At 44.7% G+C, this 18,401-nt stretch overlaps 1 protein-coding gene across 1 annotated transcript in view; it reads right to left on the bottom strand.

The window, feature by feature from the left end:
* Positions 1-18,401, bottom strand: part of LOC139416970 (plexin B3) — a 227,327-nt gene that overhangs the window by 66,702 nt on the left and 142,224 nt on the right. The window contains exons 8-13 of the mRNA XM_071166195.1: positions 17,176-17,335; positions 6,934-7,042; positions 5,667-5,778; positions 4,083-4,211; positions 3,783-3,899; positions 2,113-2,203 (exon numbers count right to left, since the gene is read on the bottom strand). Of these exons, the coding sequence (XP_071022296.1) occupies positions 2,113-2,203; positions 3,783-3,899; positions 4,083-4,211; positions 5,667-5,778; positions 6,934-7,042; positions 17,176-17,335 (718 nt within the window). The remainder of the gene's footprint in view (positions 1-2,112; positions 2,204-3,782; positions 3,900-4,082; positions 4,212-5,666; positions 5,779-6,933; positions 7,043-17,175; positions 17,336-18,401) is intronic.

The following is an 18,401-nucleotide window of genomic DNA, read 5'->3' as shown; positions in this document are numbered from 1 at the left end:
ATATAGCTGCACTGTGGACAACACAACTGGTCATATAGCTGCACTGTGGACAACACAACTGGTCATATAGCTGCACTGTGGACAACACAACACAACTGGTCATATAGCTGCACTGTGGACAACACAACTGGTCATATAGCTGCACTATGGACAACACAACTGGTCATATAGCTGCACTGTGGACAACACAACTGGTCATATAGCTGCACTGAGACAACACAACTGGTCATATAGCTGCACTGTGGACAACACAACACAACTGGTCATATAGCTGCACTGTGGACAACACAACTGGTCATATCTCTGCACTGTGAGACAACACAACTGGTCATATAGCTGCACTGTGGACAACACAACTGGTCATATAGCTGCACTGTGGACAACACAACACAACTGGTCATATAGCTGCACTGTGGACAACACAACTGGTCATATAGCTGCACTGTGGACAACACAACTGGTCATATAGCTGCACTGTGGACAACACAACTGGTCATATAGCTGCACTGTGGACAACACAACTGGTCATATAGCTGCACTGTGGACAACACAACACAACTGGTCATATAGCTGCACTGTGGACAACACAACACAACTGGTCATATAGCTGCACTGTGGACAACACAACTGGTCATATAGCTGCACTGTGGACAACACAACACAACTGGTCATATAGCTGCACTGTGGACAACACAACTGGTCATATAGCTGCACTGTGGACAACACAACACAACTGGTCATATAGCTGCACTGTGGACAACACAACACAACTGGTCATATAGCTGCACTGTGAGACAACACAACTGGTCATATAGCTGCACTGTGGACAACACAACTGGTCATATAGCTGCACTGTGGACAACACAACACAACTGGTCATATAGCTGCACTGTGGACAACACAACTGGTCATATAGCTGCACTATGGACAACACAACTGGTCATATAGCTGCACTGTGGACAACACAACTGGTCATATAGCTGCACTGTGAGACAACACAACTGGTCATATAGCTGCACTGTGGACAACACAACTGGTCATATAGCTGCACTGTGGACAACACAACACAACTGGTCATATAGCTGCACTGTGGACAACACAACTGGTCATATAGCTGCACTGTGGACAACACAACTGGTCATATAGCTGCACTGTGGACAACACAACTGATCATATCTCTGCACTGTGCGATGCTCCATTATTAGTGTACAAGAACGTAATATTTCAAAGTCCTTTTATTGTCTTCTAAGAGTTGCTGAATATGTTCCTCATTCTGAAGGGACCCTAACCTTAACCCCTACCTTAACCCTTAACCCCTACCTTAACCCCTAACCTCTACCTTAACCCCTAACCCTACCTTAACCCACAACCTTAACCCCTAACCCCTACCTTAACTCCTACCTTAACCCCTAACCCCTACCTTAACCCCTACCTTAACCCCTAATCCCTACCTTAACCCACAACCTTAACCCCTACCTTAACCCCTAACCCCTACCTTAACCCACAACCTTAACCCCTAACCCCTACCTTAACACACAACCTTAACCCCTACCTTAACCCACAACCTTAACCCTAACCTTAACCCCTACCTTAACCCCTACCTTAACCCACAACCTTAACCCCTACCTTAACCCCTACCTTAACACACAACCTTAACCCCTAACCCCTACCTTAACACACAACCTTAACCCCTAACCTTAACCCCTAACCTTAGCCCCTAACCTTAGCCCCTAACCTTAGCCCCTAACCTTAGCCCCTAACCTTAGCCCCTAACCTTAGCCCCTAACCCCTAACCTTAGCCCCTAACCTTAGCCCCTAACCTTAGCCCCTAACCTTAGCCCCTAACCTTAGCCCCTAACCTTAGCCCCTAACCCTAACCTTAACCTCTAACCTTAACCCTAACCTTAACCCTAACCTTAACCCCTAACCTTAACCCCTAACCTTAACCCCTAACCTTAACCCCTAACCTTAACCCCTAACCCTAACCTTAACCCCTAACCTTAACCCCTAACCCTAACCTTAACCTTAACCCCTAACCCTAACCTTAACCCCTAACCCTAACCTTAACCCCTAACCTTAACCCAAACCTTATTCTGAATACATTAGACTTACGTCTGAGATTGGGTGCAGAGTCGATGTGATGGGAGCCTCTCTGTAGATAGATGGGAGCTGAATATTCCAACTGGTTAACTGGGTACTGGAACTGGAAGAGGATGGGAGAGAGGAGGGGAGAGGAGAGGAGAGAGAAGGGGAGAGAGGAGAGAGGAGGGGAGAGAGGAGGGGAAAGAGGAGGGGAAAGAGGAGAGGAGGGGAGAGAGGACGGGAGGGGAGAGAGGAGAGGAGAAAGGAGGGGAAAGAGGAGAGAGGAGGGGAGAGAGGAGAGAGGAGGGGAGAGAGGAGGGGAAAGAGGAGGGGAAAGAGGAGAGGAGGGGAGAGAGGACGGGAGGGGAGAGAGGAGAGGAGAAAGGAGGGGAAAGAGGAGGGGAGGGGAGAAAGGAGGGGAGAGAGGAGGGGAGAGAGGAGGGGAGAAAGGAGGGGAGAGAGGAGGGGAGAGAGGAGGGGAGAGAGGAGGGGAGAGAGGAGGGGAAAGAGGAGGGGAGAGAGGAGAGGAGAGAGGAGGGGAAAGAGGAGGGGAGGGGAAAGAGGAGGGGAGGAGGAGATAGAGAAGCGAGGAGAGGAAGAGAGGAGAAGAGGAGAGCACTCATTCTAGTTATGACTGTCACCTCAGTAAGGCACAATAATACCGTGTGCATATAAAGAAACCGGTAGATATTTTGTTCGTTGTGTACATGAATCTGAATATCTTTTCTATGGGGTTTGTGAATACCTTGTGGGCAGAGCCGGTGAAGGTGTGTCTATGGTTTGTGAATACCTCGTGGGCAGAGCAGGTGAAGGTGTGTCTATGGGGGTTGTGAATACCTCGTGGGCAGAGCAGGTGAAGGTGTGTCTATGGGGTTGTGAATACCTTGTGGGCAGAGCAGGTGAAGGTGTGTCTATGGTTTGTGAATACCTCGTGGGCAGAGCAGGTGAAGGTGTGTCTATGGGGGTTGTGAATACCTCGTGGGCAGAGCAGGTGAAGGTGTGTCTATGGGGTTGTGAATACCTTGTGGGCAGAGCCGGTGAAGGTGTGTCTATGGGGTTTGTGAATACCTCTTAGGCAGAGCAGGTGAAGGTGTGTCTATGGTTTGTGAATACCTTGTGGGCAGAGCAGGTGAAGGCGTGTCTATGGGGTTGTGAATACCTCGTGGGCAGAGCAGGTGAAGGTGTGTCTATGGGGTTGTGAATACCTTGTGGGCAGAGCAGGTGAAGGTGTGTCTATGGGATTGTGAATACCTTGTGGGCAGAGCAGGTGAATGTGTGTCTATGGGGTTGTGAATACCTTGTGGGCAGAGCCGGTGAAGGTGTGTCTATGGGATTGTGAATACCTCGTGGGCAGAGCAGGTGAAGGTGTGTCTATGGGATTGTGAATACCTCGTGGGCAGAGCAGGTGAAGGTGTGTCTATGGGATTGTGAATACCTTGTGGGCGGTGAAGGTGTGTCTATGGGGTTTGTGAATACCTTGTGGGCGGTGAAGGTGTGTCTATGGGGTTGTGAATACCTCGTGGGCAGAGCAGGTGAAGGTATGTCTATGGGATTGTGAATACCTCGTGGGCAGAGCAGGTGAAGGTGTGTCTATGGGGTTGTGAATACCTCGTGGGCAGAGCAGGTGAAGGTGTGTCTATGGGATTGTGAATACCTCGTGGGCAGAGCAGGTGAATGTGTGTCTATGGGGTTGTGAATACCTTGTGGGCAGAGCAGGTGAAGGTGTACGTCATGGTTTCCGGATCTTTCTCCAGAGTGGCGTTCAGTTTAAGCTCCTCCCCTTCCACAACCACGACACACACATACTGCTCCTCCCCCTGACAACAAGATAAAGCATCAATGTAAACATTTTTTTAATCAACTGTGCAGATGTTTGTAATCATTATCTATACTGCATTTCTAGGAAACTACTGAGTCCAATCACCTGAAACATGTCCAGGTTCCTGCCTAGTAGGGTCAGAGGGGACAGGAAAGGTTAAGGGTCAGAGGTTAGGCTTTACCTGAAACATGTTCAAGTTCCTCCCCAGTAGGGTCAGAGGGGACAGGAAGCCCATGGGGACCAGAGGAGAGCTCTGTAGAGCCCACACACAGGGACAAGATTCTGGACCCCGCGGCTCCAACTGCTCCTCCTAGTGGCCGGAGAGGGAAGCACACATACCAAATATTATATTACAGCCGAAAACAAAGAACGCATCCCAGACGACATCCTACTTCCTTTATAGTGCACTACTTCCAACCAGGGCCCTATGGAAATAGGGAATAGGGAGCCAGTTGGGACAACAAAAAAAAATATGATGACTGAAAATGGAGAGAAGAGGCTGTGAAAAAACAATCAATTTTCAAGAGTGGAGAGGACAGTGTTACCTGGGGCAGGTGGAGAGGACAGTGTTACCTGGGGCAGGTGGATAGGGTGTGTTACCAGTGAGCTGTGTATAGTGTAGTGTTGTCACCATACCAGAATGTTGACTTTAATACCGATACCAGGTTAGGTATCACAATACTCGTTATAACATCACAATAATCGATTACCGTAGTATCGTTTTGGTATCGATTATTGTGATGTTATAAGGAGTATTAAAGTCAACATTCTGGTATGGTGACAACACTACATTATACACAGCTCACTGAAATCATTTATTTGAATGGTAAATCTGTATTGATAAATTGGGTAAATCAAGATGTAGCCTAGGCCTATCTACAATACCGTAATGCCTCATAACTTCATCACCGGGCTCAAAGCCCTGGGTCTGAACTCCTCCCTGTGCTACTGGAACTTCCTGACGGGCCACCCCCAGGTGGTGAAGGTCCGCCCCCAGGTGGTGAAGGTCCGCCCCCAGGTGGTTAAGGTCCGCCCCCAGGTGGTGAAGGTCCATTACCTCCTTGTTTACCCGTTATTCACTTTTTTCTACCCTTTTTTCATGTTCTAGTATCGAGTACAGAGGTGCCGGTAAACCGTGCAACACTAGCGTGATGTGCTATGGTTGTGTTGGGGTTGAGTAAAGGTTGAGTTAGGGTTGAGTAAAGGTTGAGTAAAAGTTGAGTTAGGGTTGAGTAAAGGTTGAGTTAGGGTTGAGTAAAGGTTGAGTTAGGGTTGAGTTAGGGTTGAGTAAAGGTTGAGTTAGAGTTGAGTAAAGGTTGAGTAAAAGTTGAGTTAGGGTTGAGTAAAGGTTGAGTTAGGGTTGAGTAAAGGTTGAGTTAGGGTTGAGTTAGGGTTGAGTAAAGGTTGAGTTAGGGTTGAGTAAAGGTTGAGTTAGGGTTGAGTAAAGGTTGAGTTAGGGTTGAGTTAGGGTTGAGTAAAGGTTGAGTTAGAGTTGAGTAAAGGTTGAGTTAGGGTTGAGTAAAGGTTGAGTTAGGGTTGAGTTAGGGTTGAGTAAAGGTTGAGTTAGGGTTGAGTAAAGGTTGAGTTAGGGTTGAGTTAGGGTTGAGTAAAGGCTGAGTTAGGGTTGAGTTAGGGTTGAGTAAAGGTTGAGTTAGGATGGGGTAAAGGTTGAGTTAGGGTTGAGTAAAGGCTGAGTTAGGATTGAGTAAAGGCTGAGTAAAGGCTGAGTTAGGATTGAGTAAAGGTTGAGTAAAGGTTGTCTTACCAGTGAGTTGTGTATGGTGTGCTGCCTGGGACAGCTGTTGTTGGCGTGGGTACACAGCCCATCCAGGACACACCAGCTACAAGGCCACACACTGCCCACACACGCCATACACCTAGAATACAGACAGAGCTTGTGTGACTGTGTGTGTGTGTGTGTGTGTGTGTGTGTGTGTGTGTGTGTGTGTGTGTGAGTGCATGTAGTGTTTCCCCTAGGATTTTTTAATCAGCGGTGGCAGAGTTAAATGGGGGGGCGTGGCCAAAGCTAATTCCATGTAATTCTACACATTAAGACCATGAGTTATGCCTTGTCCTTATGCTGCCTGACTGCCTCAAACATTATAACTCAATCAAATGGGGGCTCCATGACATGACGTTTTGGTGGTTGTTAGTTCTCAAAGATGATATTTATTAAAACGTATTACAGCTCCACCTCTTCTGCATACTTTATATCTGGTTTTAGTTAACAATCCTTTACCATCCCGTCGCTGCTAAATGACTATAGAGGAAACACTGGCATGTCTGTGTGTGTGTGATCTCTTAAATGACTATAGAGGAAACACTGGCATGTCTGTGTGTGTGTGATCTCTTAAATGACTATAGTGGAAACACTGGCATGTCTGTGTGTGTGTGATCTCTTAAATGACTATAGTGGAAACACTGGCATGTCTGTGTGTGTGTGATCTCTTAAATGACTATAGTGGAAACACTGGCATGTCTGTGTGTGTGTGATCTCTTAAATGACTATAGTGGAAACACTGGCATGTCTGTGTGTGTGTGATCTCTTAAATGAGTATAGTGGAAACACTGGCATGTCTGTGTGTGTGTGATCTCTTAAATGACTATAATGGAAACACTGGCATGTCTGTGTGTGTGTGATCTCTTAAATGACTATAGTGGAAACACTGGCATGTCTCTGTGTGTAGGGTGTGTATGTGTGTGTACGGTGTGTGTGTATGTGTGTACGGTGTGTGTGTGTGTGTACGGTGTGTGTGTGTACGGTGTCTGTGTGTACGGTGTGTGTGTGTGTACGGTGTGTATGTGTGTGTACGGAGTGTGTGTGTGTGTGTGTACGGTGTGTATGTGTGTACGGTGTGTGTGTGTGTGTGTGTGTACGGTGTGTGTGTGTGTGTGTGTACACCGTGTGTGTACGGTGTGTGTGTGTGTGTGTGTGTACGGTGTGTGTGTGTGTGTGTGTACACCGTGTGTGTACGGTGTGTGTGTGTGTGTGTACGGTGTGTGTGTGTATACGGTGTGTGTGTATCTCTTACGGAGATGTGGTGTTGAGTCGCCCCACAGCTCGACAGTCGTAGAAGATGATGTCACTGCTAGAGATGGCCACGTCTCTGAACATCACAGACACACGTAGGGACACGTGGTCTACAGACAGACAGAGACAGACAGTACAGACAGAGACAGACAGTACAGACAGACAGACAGTACAGACAGACAGACAGACAGGCAGGCAGGCAGGCAGGCAGGCAGGCAGACAGTACAGACAGTACAGACAGACAGACAGACAGACAGACAGGCAGACAGACAGTACAGACAGTACAGACAGTACAGACAGTACAGACAGTACAGACAGTACAGGAGAGACCATAAATATATATTAGGATACATAATAATACCAGTACTACATACAGTACATAGCAAACATCACAGACACAGGTGGTTCTTCTGGAAGGTTCTCCCATCTCCACAGAGGAACTCTAGTTACAGGTTGTCCTTCTGGAAGGTTCTCCCATCTCCACAGAGGAACTCTAGTTACAGGTTGTCCTTCTGGAAGGTTCTCCCATCTCCACAGAGGAACTCTAGTTACAGGTTGTCCTTCTGGAAGGTTCTCCCATCTCCACAAAGGAACTCTTGTTACAGGTTGTCCTTCTGGAAGGTTCTCCCATCTCCACAAAGGAACTCTTGTTACAGGTTGTCCTTCTGGAAGGTTCTCCCATCTCCACAGAGGAACTCTTGTTACAGGTTGTCCTTCTGGAAGGTTCTCCCATCTCCACAGAGGAACTCTTGTTACAGGTTGTTCTTCTGGAAGGTTCTCCCATCTCCACAGAGGAACTCTAGTTACAGGTTGTTCTTCTGGAAGGTTCTCCCATCTCCACAGAGGAACTCTAGTTACAGGTTGTCTTGTACCTTTTTGAATACTCCTGCTGAATAGTCCAGAACAGGACACACGCATGTCTGATACGGTTTGGAATACGTAGCATAATCAATATCTTAGAGTGGTTTTTGTACTTCCTTATAACTCCCCCAAGAGCTCTACTTGCTGAGTCGGCCAGGACAGATGTTCTGTTTTGAAAGGTAATGTGTTCATCAATTAAAATACCCAAATATTTATAATTGCTAGTGAACTCAAGAAGGTCTTGTCTGTATCTCCTCAAGGTATAATAACTGTCTTGTCTGTATCTCCTCAAGGTATAATAACTGTCTTGTCTGTATCTCCTCAAGGTATAATAACTGTCTTGTCTGTATCTCCTCAAGGTATAATAACTGTCTTGTCTGTATCTCCTCAAGGTATAATAACTGTCTTGTCTGTATCTCCTCAAGGTATAATAACTGTTGAGGATATCTTGTCTAACTGCCCTCTCTGATATCTCCTCACGGTATAATAACTGTTGAGGATATCTTGTCTAACTGCCCTCTCTGATATCTCCTCACGGTATAATAACTGTCGAGGATATCTTGTCTAACTGCCCTCTCTGATATCTCCTCAAGGTATAATAACTGTCGAGGATATCTTGTCTAACTGCCCTCTCTGATATCTCCTCACGGTCTAATAACAGTCGAGGATATCTTGTCTAACTGCCCTCTCTGATATCTCCTCAAGGTATAATAACTGTCGAGGATATCTTGTCTAACTGCCCTCTCTGATATCTCCTCAAGGTATAATAACTGTCGAGGATATCTTGTCTAACTGCCCTCTCTGATATCTCCTCAAGGTATAATAACTGTCGAGGATATCTTGTCTAACTGCCCTCTCTGATATCTCCTCAAGGTATAATAACTGTCGAGGATATCTTGTCTAACTGCCCTCTCTGATATCTCCTCAAGGTATAATAACTGTCGAGGATATCTTGTCTAACTGCCCTCTCTGATATCTCCTCAAGGTATAATAACTGTCGAGGATATCTTGTCTAACTGCCCTCTCTGATATCTCCTCAAGGTATAATAACTGTCGCGGATATCTTGTCTAACTGCCCTCTCTGATATCTCCTCAAGGTATAATAACTGTTGAGGATATCTTGTCTAACTGCCCTCTCTGATATCTCCTCACGGTATAATAACTGTCGAGGATATCTTGTCTAACTGCCCTCTCTGATATCTCCTCAAGGTATAATAACTGTCGAGGATATCTTGTCTAACTGCCCTCTCTGATATCTCCTCAAGGTATAATAACTGTCGAGGATATCTTGTCTAACTGCCCTCTCTGATATCTCCTCAAGGTATAATAACTGTCGAGGATATCTTGTCTAACTGCCCTCTCTGATATCTCCTCAAGGTATAATAACTGTCGAGGATGTCTTGTCTAACTGCCCTCTCTGATATCTCCTCAAGGTATAATAACTGTCGAGGATATCTTGTCTAACTGCCCTCTCTGATATCTCCTCAAGGTATAATAACTGTCGAGGATGTCTTGTCTAACTGCCCTCTCTGATATCTCCTCAAGGTATAATAACTGTCGAGGATGTCTTGTCTAACTGCCCTCTCTGATATCTCCTCACGGTATAATAACTGTCGAGGATATCTTGTCTAACTGCCCTCTCTGATATCTCCTCAAGGTATAATAACTGTCGAGGATGTCTTGTCTAACTGCCCTCTCTGATATCTCCTCAAGGTATAATAACTGTCGAGGATGTCTTGTCTAACTGCCCTCTCTGATATCTCCTCAAGGTATAATAACTGTCGAGGATATCTTGTCTAACTGCCCTCTCTGATATCTCCTCAAGGTATAATAACTGTCGAGGATATCTTGTCTAACTGCCCTCTCTGATATCTCCTCAAGGTATAATAACTGTCGAGGATGTCTTGTCTAACTGCCCTCTCTGATATCTCCTCAAGGTATAATAACTGTCGAGGATGTCTTGTCTAACTGCCCTCTCTGATATCTCCTCAAGGTATAATAACTGTCGAGGATGTCTTGTCTAACTGCCCTCTCTGATATCTCCTCAAGGTATAATAACTGTCGAGGATGTCTTGTCTAACTGCCCTCTCTGATATCTCCTCACGGTATAATAACTGTCGAGGATGTCTTGTCTAACTGCCCTCTCTGATATCTCCTCAAGGTATAATAACTGTCGAGGATGTCTTGTCTAACTGCCCTCTCTGATATCTCCTCAAGGTATAATAACTGTCGAGGATGTCTTGTCTAACTGCCCTCTCTGATATCTCCTCAAGGTATAATAACTGTCGAGGATATCTTGTCTAACTGCCCTCTCTGATATCTCCTCAAGGTATAATAACTGTCGAGGATGTCTTGTCTAACTGCCCTCTCTGATATCTCCTCAAGGTATAATAACTGTCGAGGATATCTTGTCTAAATGCCCTCTCTGATATCTCCTCAAGGTATAATAACTGTCGAGGATATCTTGTCTAACTGCCCTCTCTGATATCTCCTCAAGGTATAATAACTGTCGAGGATGTCTTGTCTAACTGCCCTCTCTGATATCTCCTCAAGGTATAATAACTGTCGAGGATGTCTTGTCTAACTGCCCTCTCTGATATCTCCTCACGGTATAATAACTGTCGAGGATATCTTGTCTAACTGCCCTCTCTGATATCTCCTCAAGGTATAATAACAGTCGAGGATGTCTTGTCTAACTGCCCTCTCTGATATCTCCTCAAGGTATAATAACTGTCGAGGATGTCTTGTCTAACTGCCCTCTCTGATATCTCCTCAAGGTATAATAACTGTCGAGGATATCTTGTCTAACTGCCCTCTTTGATATCTCCTCAAGGTATAATAACTGTCGAGGATATCTTGTCTAACTGCCCTCTCTGATATCTCCTCAAGGTATAATAACAGTCGAGGATATCTTGTCTAACTGCCCTCTCTGATATCTCCTCACGGTATAATAACTGTCGAGGATGTCTTGTCTAACTGCCCTCTCTGATATCTCCTCACGGTATAATAACTGTCGAGGATATCTTGTCTAACTGCCCTCTCTGATATCTCCTCAAGGTATAATAACTGTCGAGGATGTCTTGTCTAACTGCCCTCTCTGATATCTCCTCACGGTATAATAACTGTCGAGGATGTCTTGTCTAACTGCCCTCTCTGATATCTCCTCAAGGTATAATAACTGTCGAGGATATCTTGTCTAACTGCCCTCTCTGATATCTCCTCACGGTCTAATAACAGTCGAGGATATCTTGTCTAACTGCCCTCTCTGATATCTCCTCAAGGTATAATAACTGTCGAGGATGTCTTGTCTAACTGCCCTCTCTGATATCTCCTCACGGTATAATAACTGTCGAGGATATCTTGTCTAACTGCCCTCTCTGATATCTCCTCAAGGTATAATAACTGTCGAGGATGTCTTGTCTAACTGCCCTCTCTGATATCTCCTCAAGGTATAATAACTGTCGAGGATGTCTTGTCTAACTGCCCTCTCTGATATCTCCTCAAGGTATAATAACTGTCGAGGATGTCTTGTCTAACTGCCCTCTCTGATATCTCCTCAAGGTATAATAACTGTCGAGGATGTCTTGTCTAACTGCCCTCTCTGATATCTCCTCAAGGTATAATAACTGTCGAGGATATCTTGTCTAACTGCCCTCTCTGATATCTCCTCACGGTATAATAACTGTCGAGGATGTCTTGTCTAACTGCCCTCTCTGATATCTCCTCACGGTATAATAACAGTCGAGGATATCTTGTCTAACTGCCCTCTCTGATATCTCCTCAAGGTATAATAACTGTCGAGGATGTCTTGTCTAACTGCCCTCTCTGATATCTCCTCAAGGTATAATAACTGTCGAGGATGTCTTGTCTAACTGCCCTCTCTGATATCTCCTCAAGGTATAATAACTGTCGAGGATGTCTTGTCTAACTGCCCTCTCTGATATCTCCTCAAGGTATAATAACTGTCGAGGATATCTTGTCTAACTGCCCTCTCTGATATCTCCTCAAGGTATAATAACAGTCGAGGATATCTTGTCTAACTGCCCTCTCTGATATCTCCTCAAGGTATAATAACTGTCGAGGATGTCTTGTCTAACTGCCCTCTCTGATATCTCCTCAAGGTATAATAACTGTCGAGGATATCTTGTCTAACTGCCCTCTCTGATATCTCCTCAAGGTATAATAACTGTCGAGGATGTCTTGTCTAACTGCCCTCTCTGATATCTCCTCACGGTATAATAACAGTCGAGGATATCTTGTCTAACTGCCCTCTCTGATATCTCCTCACGGTATAATAACTGTCGAGGATGTCTTGTCTAACTGCCCTCTCTGATATCTCCTCACGGTATAATAACAGTCGAGGATATCTTGTCTAACTGCCCTCTCTGATATCTCCTCAAGGTATAATAACTGTCGAGGATATCTTGTCTAACTGCCCTCTCTGATATCTCCTGACGGTATAATAACAGTCGAGGATATCTTGTCTAACTGCCCTCTCTGATATCTCCTCAAGGTATAATAACTGTCGAGGATATCTTGTCTAACTGCCCTCTCTGATATCTCAAGGTATAATAACAGTCGAGGATATCTTGTCTAACTGCCCTCTCTGATATCTCCTCACGATATAATAACTGTCGAGGATGTCTTGTCTAACTGCCCTCTCTGATATCTCCTCAAGGTATAATAACAGCCGAGGATATCTTGTCTAACTGCCCTCTCTGATATCTCCTCAAGGTATAATAACTGTCGAGGATGTCTTGTCTAACTGCCCTCTCTGATATCTCCCCACGGTATAATAACTGTCGAGGATGTCTTGTCTAACTGCCCTCTCTGATATCTCCTCACGGTATAATAACTGTCGAGGATGTCTTGTCTAACTGCCCTCTCTGATATCTCCTCAAGGTATAATAACTGTCGAGGATGTCTTGTCTAACTGCCCTCTCTGATATCTCCTCAAGGTATAATAACTGTCGAGGATGTCTTGTCTAACTGCCCTCTCTGATATCTCCTCAAGGTATAATAACTGTCGAGGATATCTTGTCTAACTGCCCTCTCTGATATCTCCTCACGGTATAATAACTGTCGAGGATGTCTTGTCTAACTGCCCTCTCTGATATCTCCTCAAGGTATAATAACTGTCGAGGATGTCTTGTCTAACTGCCCTCTCTGATATCTCCTCAAGGTATAATAACTGTCGAGGATGTCTTGTCTAACTGCCCTCTCTGATATCTCCTCAAGGTATAATAACTGTCGAGGATATCTTGTCTAACTGCCCTCTCTGATATCTCCTCACGGTATAATAACTGTCGAGGATGTCTTGTCTAACTGCCCTCTCTGATATCTCCTCACGGTATAATAACTGTCGAGGATGTCTTGTCTAACTGCCCTCTCTGATATCTCCTCAAGGTATAATAACTGTCGAGGATATCTTGTCTAACTGCCCTCTCTGATATCTCCTCAAGGTATAATAACTGTCGAGGATATCTTGTCTAACTGCCCTCTCTGATATCTCCTCAAGGTATAATAACTGTCGAGGATGTCTTGTCTAACTGCCCTCTCTGATATCTCCTCAAGGTATAATAACTGTCGAGGATATCTTGTCTAACTGCCCTCTCTGATATCTCCTCAAGGTATAATAACTGTCGAGGATGTCTTGTCTAACTGCCCTCTCTGATATCTCCTCACGGTATAATAACTGTCGAGGATATCTTGTCTAACTGCCCTCTCTGATATCTCCTCAAGGTATAATAACTGTCGAGGATATCTTGTCTAACTGCCCTCTCTGATATCTCCTCAAGGTATAATAACTGTCGAGGATATCTTGTCTAACTGCCCTCTCTGATATCTCCTCAAGGTATAATAACTGTCGAGGATATCTTGTCTAACTGCCCTCTCTGATATCTCCTCAAGGTATAATAACTGTCGAGGATATCTTGTCTAACTGCCCTCTCTGATATCTCCTCAAGGTATAATAACTGTCGAGGATATCTTGTCTAACTGCCCTCTCTGATATCTCCTCAAGGTATAATAACTGTCGAGGATGTCTTGTCTAACTGCCCTCTCTGATATCTCCTCACGGTATAATAACTGTCGAGGATATCTTGTCTAACTGCCCTCTCTGATATCTCCTCAAGGTATAATAACAGTCGAGGATATCTTGTCTAACTGCCCTCTCTGATATCTCCTCAAGGTATAATAACAGTCGAGGATGTCTTGTCTAACTGCCCTCTCTGATATCTCCTCAAGGTATAATAACAGTCGAGGATGTCTTGTCTAACTGCCCTCTCTGATATCTCCTCAAGGTATAATAACAGTCGAGGATATCTTGTCTAACTGCCCTCTCTGATATCCCCTCAAGGTATAATAACTGTCGAGGATATCTTGTCTAACTGCCCTCTCTGATATCTCCTCAAGGTATAATAACTGTCGAGGATGTCTTGTCTAACTGCCCTCTCTGATATCTCCTCAAGGTATAATAACTGTCGAGGATATCTTGTCTAACTGCCCTCTCTGATATCTCCTCACGGTATAATAACTGTCGAGGATATCTTGTCTAACTGCCCTCTCTGATATCTCCTCACGGTATAATAACAGTCGAGGATGTCTTGTCTAACTGCCCTCTCTGATATCTCCTCAAGGTATAATAACTGTCGAGGATATCTTGTCTAACTGCCCTCTCTGATATCTCCTCACGGTATAATAACTGTCGAGGATATCTTGTCTAACTGCCCTCTCTGATATCTCCTCAAGGTATAATAACTGTCGAGGATATCTTGTCTAACTGCCCTCTCTGATATCTCCTCACGGTATAATAACTGTCGGGGATATCTTGTCTAACTGCCCTCTCTGATATCTCCTCACGGTATAATAACTGTCGAGGATATCTTGTCTAACTGCCCTCTCTGATATCTCCTCAAGGTATAATAACTGTCGAGGATGTCTTGTCTAACTGCCCTCTCTGATATCTCCTCAAGGTATAATAACTGTCGAGGATATCTTGTCTAACTGCCCTCTCTGATATCTCCTCAAGGTATAATAACTGTCGAGGATATCTTGTCTAACTGCCCTCTCTGATATCTCCTCACGGTATAATAATAACTGTCGAGGATATCTTGTCTAACTGCCCTCTCTGATATCTCCTCACGGTATAATAATAACTGTCGAGGATATCTTGTCTAACTGCCCTCTCCGTTTAAAAGGACAGTCTTTTATCAAACACATGCTGTGTGTTTTCTTAAATTCCTTCCTACACTGTTCTCTCGTATTCCCATCTTTACAACGTAAAAAATAAGTATTCAGCCTTACGCAGAGCTGGATAGGTCCCTTTAACTCATCATTTCAATAAGGCTTTTGTTCAGCTTTTAAACATTACTGCAAGTGGAGGTGCATTCTTTATTCACATCATTTTTTACAGAATATAGAATATCACAAAATGTTTCATACCACACATGAGTTTGCTCAGAGTCAAAAACCTGCGTCTAGGATTCTGATACCAGCAACCCTCCCTCTGGTTGCCAGTTCACATCCCGCCAGATTTTTCCAGTCAGACACAGGATTCGAACTGGCAACCCTCCCGCTGCTGGCTCATCTCGCTAACCGCTAGGCTACCTGCCGCCCCGGTTATTTCTCAATTAGATTCATTTGGATAAATAATCAATTAACATTACATTGATTAAATTATCCATTAATTAAATAATTATGAATACAAATCTCATAATTACATATAATTTGTATATACAGTGCCTTGCAAAAGTATTCGGCCCCCTTGAACTTTGCGACCTTTTGCCACATTTCAGGCTTCAAACATAAAGATATAAAACTGTATTTTTTTGTGAAGAATCAACAACAAGTGGGACACAATCATGAAGTGGAACGACATTTATAGGATATTTCAAACTTTTTTAACAAATCAAAAACTGAAAAATTGGGCGTGCAAAATTATTCAGCCCCCTTAAGTTAATACTTTGTAGCGCCACCTTTTGCTGCGATTACAGCTGTAAGTCGCTTGGGGTATGTCTCTATCAGTTTTGCACATCGAGAGACTGACATTTTTTCCCATTCCTCCTTGCAAAACAGCTCGAGCTCAGTGAGGTTGGAAGGAGAGCAGTTTTCAGTTCTTTCCACAGATTCTCGATTGGATTCAGGTCTGGACTTTGACTTGGCCATTCTAACACCTGGATATGTTTATTTTTGAACCATTCCATTGTAGATTTTGCTTTATGTTTTGGATCATTGTCTTGTTGGAAGACAAATCTCCGTCCCAGTCTCAGGTCTTTTGCAGACTCCATCAGGTTTTCTTCCAGAATGGTCCTGTATTTGGCTCCATCCATCTTCCCATCAATTTTAACCATCTTCCCTGTCCCTGCTGAAGAAAAGCAGGCCCAAACCATGATGCTGCCACCACCATGTTTGACAGTGGGGATGGTGTGTTCAGGGTAATGAGCTGTGTTGCTTTTACGCATTTTTTGCATTGTTGCCAAAAAGTTCAATTTTGGTTTCATCTGACCAGAGCACCTTCTTCCACATGTTTGGTGTGTCTCCCAGGTGGCTTGTGGCAAACTTTAAACAACACTTTTTATGGATATCTTTAAGAAATGGCTTTCTTCTTGCCACTCTTCCATAAAGGCCAGATTTGTGCAATATACGACTGATTGTTGTCCTATGGACAGAGTCTCCCACCTCAGCTGTAGATCTCTGCAGTTCATCCAGAGTGATCATGGGCCTCTTGGCTGCATCTCTGATCAGTCTTCTCCTTGTATGAGCTGAAAGTTTAGAGGGACGGCCAGGTCTTGGTAGATTTGCAGTGGTCTGATACTCCTTCCATTTCAATATTATCGCTTGCACAGTGCTCCTTGGGATGTTTAAAGCTTGGGAAATCTTTTTGTATCCAAATCCGGCTTTAAACTTCTTCACAACAGTATCTCGGACCTGCCTGGTGTGTTCCTTGTTCTTCATGATGCTCTCTGCGCTTTTAACGGACCTCTGAGACTATCACAGTGCAGGTGCATTTATACGGAGACTTGATTACACACAGGTGGATTGTATTTATCATCATTAGTCATTTAGGTCAACATTGGATCATTCAGAGATCCTCACTGAACTTCTGGAGAGAGTTTGCTGCACTGAAAGTAAAGGGGCTGAATAATTTTGCACGCCCAATTTTTCAGTTTTTGATTTGTTAAAAAAGTTTGAAATATCCAATAAATGTCGTTCCACTTCATGATTGTGTCCCACTTGTTGTTGATTCTACACAAAAAAAGTACAGTTTTATATCTTTATGTTTGAAGCCTGAAATGTGGCAAAAGGTCGCAAAGTTCAAGGGAGCCGAATACTTTCGCAAGGCACTGTATATAAAACATGTAAAATAAAAAGGGCAACCTACCACTTCCTGGTGGGCTGGGTGGGAGGAGCTCAGGCAGGGGTGATTGACAGGTGATGGTGGTTTCCTTGACGATGGCTGGCTGAGGGGGGAGGGTTCCAAAGGAGCAGGAAAGAGACTCCTCCTCTGACAGGGTGGGCAGCTGGGCCAATGTTAGAGACACCTGGGACAGAGATCTATATATTATATTATATATATATTTATATATATATATATATATATAAGGTTTATTGGGACAGATAATAAGAGAGTGGGGGAGGGACATACAGGTAGGTGTGGAGGGATAAATAAATACATTTACTGCAGGACCAGCACAGACATTACCCCCTAGATATTACCCCCTAAATCAGCCCAGACATTACCCCCTAGACATTACCCCCTAAACCAGCCCAGACATTACCCCCTAAACCAGCCAAGACATTACCCCCTAAAACCAACCCAGACATTACCCCCTAGACCAGCCCAGACATTACCCCCTAGACATTACCCCCTAAACCAGCCCAGATATTACCCCCTAAACCAGCCAAGACATTACCCCCTAAAACCAACCCAGACATTACCCCCTAGACCAGCCCAGACATTACCCCCTAAAACCATCCCAGACATTACCCCCTAGACCAGTCCAGACATTACTCCCTAGACCAGCCCAGACATTACCCCCTAGAACAGTCCAGACATTACCCCCTAGACCAGTCCAGACATTACCCCCTAGACAAGCCCAGACATTACCCCCTAGACCAGCCCAGACATGACCCCCTAGACCAGCCCAGACATGACCCCCTAGACCAGCCCAGACATTACCCCCTAGACCAGCCCAGACATTACCCACTAGACCAGCCCAGACATTACCCACTAGACATGATCTACTAGACATTACCCACTAGACCAGCCCCGACATTACCTACTAGACATGATCTACTAGACATTACCCACTAGACATCGCCCACTGGACATTACCCACAGACATTACCCCCTAGAACAGCACAGACATTACCCCCAGACATTACCCCCTAGACCAGCCCAGACATTACCCCCAGACATTACCCCCTAGACCAGCCCAGACATTACCCACTAGAACAGCCCAGACATTACCCCCAGACATTACTCACTAGACCAGCCCAGACATTACCCCCCTAAACCAACCCTGACATTACCCTCTAGACCAGCCCATACATTGCCCCCATACATTACCCTCTAGAACAGCCCAGACATTACCCCCTAGAACAGCC

This window comes from Oncorhynchus clarkii, chromosome 9, assembly GCF_045791955.1.
Source record: "Oncorhynchus clarkii lewisi isolate Uvic-CL-2024 chromosome 9, UVic_Ocla_1.0, whole genome shotgun sequence".
NCBI lineage: Eukaryota > Metazoa > Chordata > Actinopteri > Salmoniformes > Salmonidae > Oncorhynchus > Oncorhynchus clarkii.
The sequence above is the reverse complement of the archived record's forward strand: the minus strand, read 5'-3'. Positions and strand labels throughout refer to the sequence as shown.